Source organism: Panthera uncia, chromosome D2 (genome assembly GCF_023721935.1).
Source record: "Panthera uncia isolate 11264 chromosome D2, Puncia_PCG_1.0, whole genome shotgun sequence".
NCBI lineage: Eukaryota > Metazoa > Chordata > Mammalia > Carnivora > Felidae > Panthera > Panthera uncia.
This window is the reverse complement of record NC_064818.1, coordinates 54,811,846-54,817,218: the sequence shown is the minus strand read 5'-3', so window position 1 is coordinate 54,817,218 and position 5,373 is coordinate 54,811,846. Positions and strand designations below refer to the sequence as shown.

General features: G+C 56.1%; 1 protein-coding gene across 3 annotated transcripts; it reads right to left on the bottom strand.

Annotated features, from left to right (window-relative positions):
• Positions 1–1,363: 1,363 nt before the first annotated feature.
• On the bottom strand, positions 1,364–5,367 carry MARVELD1 (MARVEL domain containing 1). 3 transcript variants are annotated; one of them, XM_049645525.1, is made up of 3 exons: positions 4,263–5,367; positions 3,316–3,592; positions 1,364–2,324 (listed from the first exon to the last, which is right to left on the bottom strand). In XM_049645525.1, exon 1 carries the CDS (start codon positions 5,362–5,364, stop codon positions 4,843–4,845), a length of 522 nt encoding a protein of 173 aa, XP_049501482.1. In that variant the 5' UTR covers positions 5,365–5,367; the 3' UTR covers positions 1,364–2,324; positions 3,316–3,592; positions 4,263–4,842. The 3 variants fall into 3 exon arrangements, with proteins under 3 accessions (XP_049501482.1, XP_049501481.1, XP_049501483.1); XM_049645524.1 differs by having other exon boundaries at positions 3,316–5,367; XM_049645526.1 differs by having other exon boundaries at positions 1,364–1,963; positions 3,316–5,367.
• Positions 5,368–5,373: the final 6 nt, after the last annotated feature.

Sequence of the window (5,373 nt, the reverse complement as noted above, 5' to 3'; positions counted from 1 at the left end):
GTAGGTTTATTAGTTTTCCTTTTTCACCACTGACCACCCCACACCCCCATCCTTAGAAAAACAGGAAAAGTAATAGACATAAAAGAGCAAATCCCTCGAGTTCCCCAGACTCAAATGGGCTCAATTATGTCCCTGAAGAGCAGTGTCTTATTTCAAAGTGCCCTCCCCCCCATAAGCAGGAAATGTCAGGTTAGACCATGCCTGAACACCTGGTCTCCAAGAGTGAAAACCAAACTCCATCTAAACTTCAGAGATGCCAGAGGACAACAAGGACTTACCAGCTGCCAAGGATAGTGAGAGAACATCTACCTCCCAGTCCCAGTCCTACCGCTGTCAGCTGTGTGACCATGGATAAGGCCCTTCTTCTGAGGCTCTATTTCCCCATTAACTGTGGGTGACAATGCCAACCATTAAGATTGTTGACTAGATCAAACAAGGTCATGCAAGAAGCATATTTTTTTTTCTTTTTTTACAGTTTATTTTTGAGAGAGAGACAGGGCATGAGCAGGGGAGGAGCCTAGAGAGCAAGACACAGAATCTGAAGCAGGCTCCAGGCTCTGAGCTGTCGGCACAGAGCCCAACGTGTGGCTCGAACCCATGAACCGTGTGACCTGAGCCAAAGTCGGATGCTCAGCTCAACCCTGGAAATCCAAACCATGAAGGGCGTGTGAACACACCCAGCGTCAGATCCCTGCCTGGAGCTGTTCTAAGTGAGTTTTGCAATCTGCCAGTATTATACTATGTTCTGGCTGCAGACTTCAGGTTCAGGGCACAGGAAGGAGCAGCTGGTAAGGAAGCCTGCTAACTCCTCTTTCCTGCCCTTTCCAAAACATCTCTTCACCGAGGCGTGGCTGGAACCCAGAGGAAAGCAGGTAGGGTGTGTCCAGGAGGCAATGCCAGAGCACCGGAGCCTGAGCCCCGAGAGACCCCGCTCAGCTCTGTGACATGAGGCAAGCTGCCACTCCACCCTGGGGTTCATCCCCCTTTCTACAAAATACCGGAGTCGGATAAGAACAGGACTCTGTGGCTCCATAACCACAGTCATTCTGTGCCTGCCAGTTGGGCAGTGGAGCTTCCGACAACAGAGGGACCATTGAGAGCCAGGATAGGAGCCTCTGGAATTCCCACCAGCTTTTGTCAGGGGCAGACACAGGCAGTTTTTCTTCCCTTTGGTCCCTGTGTCCTGCCCTAAGTGTGCTGAAAAGCCATGAACTCATGTTTCTTTTCCTCCCAGAAGGAAATCGGAAGCTGGGGAGGCAGACAAAAGGACAGTGCGGCATAATGAGAAGATGGAGGGAGGCCGGGAGCACCCAGTACACGGAGTTACTGCAGGAGGCCAGGAGGGAAGACATGTACACCAAGATCAGACAAACCAAACTTTATTCAGAAAAGCAAATTAGTCATCACAACTAAACTATTAAATGAGGCACATCGGTCCCCTCTCGCCACCGGCCCTCACCCCACCCACTCCCACCCTCTCTATTGGCCTTTGTAGAACACTAGAAAATTCCTTTCCTGGGTCCGCAAGCGGTCCTAGACTTTTGGACTGGTAGGAGCCCACAGTGGTCTCGGGCTGGACTGAATCCTGGAGTCTAATGAGGGAGGCCAATGAGACTGTCTCCAGTATTCAAAAATTCTGGGCCAGGTCAGGTAGCCCTTTCCACGGTACAGGGTCTCAAGGGGAAGGAGGGGGTGGGGGTGGGGGAGGGGGCCGTTTTACAGGTCCTTCTCACATCTCGAGAGGCAGCTGGAGGCCAAGCAGGAAGGCACATCTAGAAGAGCCAGTGAGCTCTGGAATGTTTCAGGCACATCTGGATGGATAAGGTAGCATGAAGGAAGGCCAAGGAGATGTCTACTCCTGAGTAAGGTCGCCTGGCCACAGACAGAGCACCGTGAGCAGGGGGACTCAGAAGAGATCCTCGGGGGGCTGGTTCTGAGCTGAATACTCAGCTTAAATGGTGATCTGAAAAAAGAGAAAAAGAAAAAAGCTGGAGCCAAAACCCACTGTTTAGAGGACAGAGGTGCACGGCTCAGTTCCAGGTGTCTGGAATCTCGTGCCCAAGTAAGTCAGCACAAGGAGAATCAGGATTTCTCTTGTGTTACAGTAAAACGAATCTTCACTCATCTCGGATCGGATCTCCCGCTGGATAGTGTTGGAGGAAAGCTGCCGGGCAGAGGTCGTCGTTGGCTCTCCCCACTCCGCAGCCCTCTGCTGGCCCAGGCCAGAAAGGCGTCCCCTGCCCGGGGAAGCAAGCCCGGGGGGAGAGGTCGCATGACCGCATGACCGGCTATGGGAACCTCCACGGCCTCAGCAACGTGGAAACCTGCAACAGAAGAACCGAAGTCACTGGGCGTCCCACGCACCTCCAAGTACCCCGGCAAAGCCCAGCCCCAGGCTCTGGCTGGCACCAGTGGTGAGAGCTGAAGGAACCGGTGCCCCTCCCGGAGTAAGGCAGCAGGACTCCAGCCTAAATGAGACAGCGAAGGGCTCGGTGTTCCAGGGTTTCCCGAGGGGCAGAAGATAACAGTAACAACAACGACCACAAAAATAACCACAATTTTCACGGGGACAGAGTTTCAGTTTTGCAAGATGAAAACCGTTCTGAAGATGGATGGTGGGTGACAGCTGCACAACAATGTGAAAATGCTTAATGCCACCCAATTGTACCCTTTAAAATGGTTGAATGGTCAATTTTATGCTAGGTATATTTATACTTCACCCCAACTTTTTTTTAAAGTAACCACATTAACAGCATCTAACATGTATTGACTCCCTACTGTGCACAGTCCAGCCCGGTCCTGAAGAGACCAAACTGCCAGAGTCCAGATCCGAGCTCCCCAGTCAGAGCCCCGAGACTCTGGGCAAGATACTTAACCTCTCTGTGCCTCACCTCCCTCCTAGGCAACATGGGAGCACCAGAACTCACCTCAGTATGGTTGTTCAGAGAACGAAACACATGGCACGTGCCTCAGGCAGTGCCAGGCACAAAGGAGCCCTGGATAGATGCTGTGACCCTCCACACAAATGCAACAGCAAAGCCTCACACCTCTCTGCCTAGGCTTTAAAAACACACTCACGCAAACACACTCTGGCCTTCCCTATTCTAGTTTCTAATCCAGACGTGGCGGAACTTTTTCAAAGAGCAGATCTTTGAAGGATTTAGCATAAAGGCTGAATTAGCACAACTCTTGGGACACTGTGGTCACCTGTCCAACTTGCTCCGAATAAAAACCTCTTAACTTTCAGAAAAGGGAGCTCTGTGCGTTTCATTCCGAGGCCTATCACCCCTCCAGAAAAATCAAGAAGCACCTTACCTTACGGAGGCTGGGCCAGCTGTTCACCCCAGCTTCGGAGTTTTCTTCTCTTTGGTGACTGTGCCCCACTCCTGCCAGTTGGTCACAGTCAATGCCAGCATCTCTTACAGGTAATGTTCCGATTGACTTGGAAACCACCTGGATGACTTTGGCTTCATTTTGCAAACAACGTAGAGGAATGTTCAGATCCACCAGTTCCCAGGTCTCTCAGGGGCCTGGCAGGGACAGCCATCTTCTCCCTCACTGGGTCAGGCCCTCCCTCAGCGACAGAAATTCCCTGGTAAATAAAAGGAGCACCCCAGATTTTCAATCATACTGTAGCCAGTGGGTTGTATCCCTTAGGAATGAATGACAGCCAGGCCCGCACAGGGATGCTTGGAAGCCTTAGGTGGCAAAAACTAATTGGTCCAGGTCCATTGGCAGTTAACACTGTAAACTAAATTACTTGGGCTTCTTTTACAGCTGGACTTCTCAGAACCTTTGATATGCTAACGAGCCTCGTGAATCTCCAAGAGGAGATAGCACCTTTGAGAAACCCATTTGGCAGTGAAGCCCCCTTTTAGAGGATAGCTCCTGAGCCAGGGCTCCTGGGAACACCCACTGCTCTAATGTAAACTGCTGGACTGGGAGTCTGGAAACAGGGTTCTAATGGGAGTCCGCAAACGGGGTTCCAATCTTATTCTGGCTTTCCCAAGAGCAAGGGGTGAGGCTCACCCTGACATTCCTTACGGTCCTGTGGGATCCCTAAAGCAAAAAGAAACTGGGAGGTGGGGAGTGGCGGAGTAGAAGCCCGTGAGAGGAAGGCTGGTAAGGTGAGGCCTGAGAAAGTCGTGTGCATTTGGGCCTGGCCTCCAAGAACCGCGAGGACAAAGGCTGAACAGGCAGAGGGAGAGAAGACTCCAAAGGTGCAAAGGTGCAGCCCGCGGGCCTTTCCAATCCATCCTCACCTCTGCAGACAGGCCCCACCCCAACGTCACAGCACAGACTGCGCTGGATGCTCACACAATCCCAAACTAAAACGAAAACTCTTCGCTCATCCCAGGACCCGTGCAGGCCTGTCCCCAGCTCCGCCCGCGGCTGCGAGCCTGCCCTTCACGGCACTCGAAGCTGGAAGAGGGGCCAGGGAACGGGGGTGCTCTTCCGACCGCGGGGTGGGGAAGGAGGGGGCAGTGGCGCAGCCAAACGCTCGTTCCAATTGGGAGCCTCCCCCGGATCTACGCGGCGCCTGTACACGTCTCGCTCTCGGCAGGGAAGGGAACGAGGAACCGCGAGGTTTCGCTTCGGGCGGCCAGGCTGAGCGTGGGGGCCACCTCCTCGGACGTGGCCTTGCCCGGGTCCCTGGAAACGAACGGCGTGGGCGGCGGCGCTGCCGTCGGGCGGGAACTGAGGGCCAGGGCGCCTGGGCGCGGGGGGCGGCGGGAGCGCGGGGCAACGGGTGGGTGCCGGGGCGCACGGGCGCGGGGCGGCGGCGGCAGGAAGGACGGGGGCGTCGGTGTCGGGAGGGTCCCCGCCCCGCGGCGCGGCGGCTCACGCCACCTCCTGCTCCCCCTGGTAGCGGCGGCAGCAGCCGTAGAGCGCCGAGAGCAGGTAGAGGCCGAGGCAGAGGCCGCCGCAGACGGCGGCCGCCAGGAAGGCGTGGTAGGCGCAGGCCATCTGGTAATCCTTGAGGTTGCAGTAGCTGTGGCTCTGCGTCTGGGAGATCATGATGCCCGTCGCGGCGCCGTAGAGCGCGGCCGCCAGCAGGTCGTGCGCCACGTTGACCACGAGCCAGCGCGAGCCCAGCACGGGCACCAGCTCGTGCTTGCCCAGCAGCGTGAGGAAGTAGAGGCCCAGGGTCAGCAGCCAGAAGAGCACCGACACGAAGAGCGCGAAGTGCACGGGGCCCTGGTACCGGCTCGTGGCGATGGTGATCCAGAAGGCGGCGCCGGCCAGCAGCTGGAGCAGCCGCAGCACGCCCAGCGGGCCGCGCAGGAAGGCCCGCTGCAGGCGCACCGCCCCGCGGACCGCGCGCGCCTGGGGCGGCGGCTGGCGCGGGGGCGGCGGGAGCATGGCCCCCGG

What these genes read in the sequence shown, in the direction of transcription:
- MARVELD1 (XM_049645524.1), bottom strand. Translation starts at nt 5,364, where the DNA reads ATGCTCCCGCCGCCCCCGCGCCAGCCGCCGCCCCAGGCGCGCGCGGTC.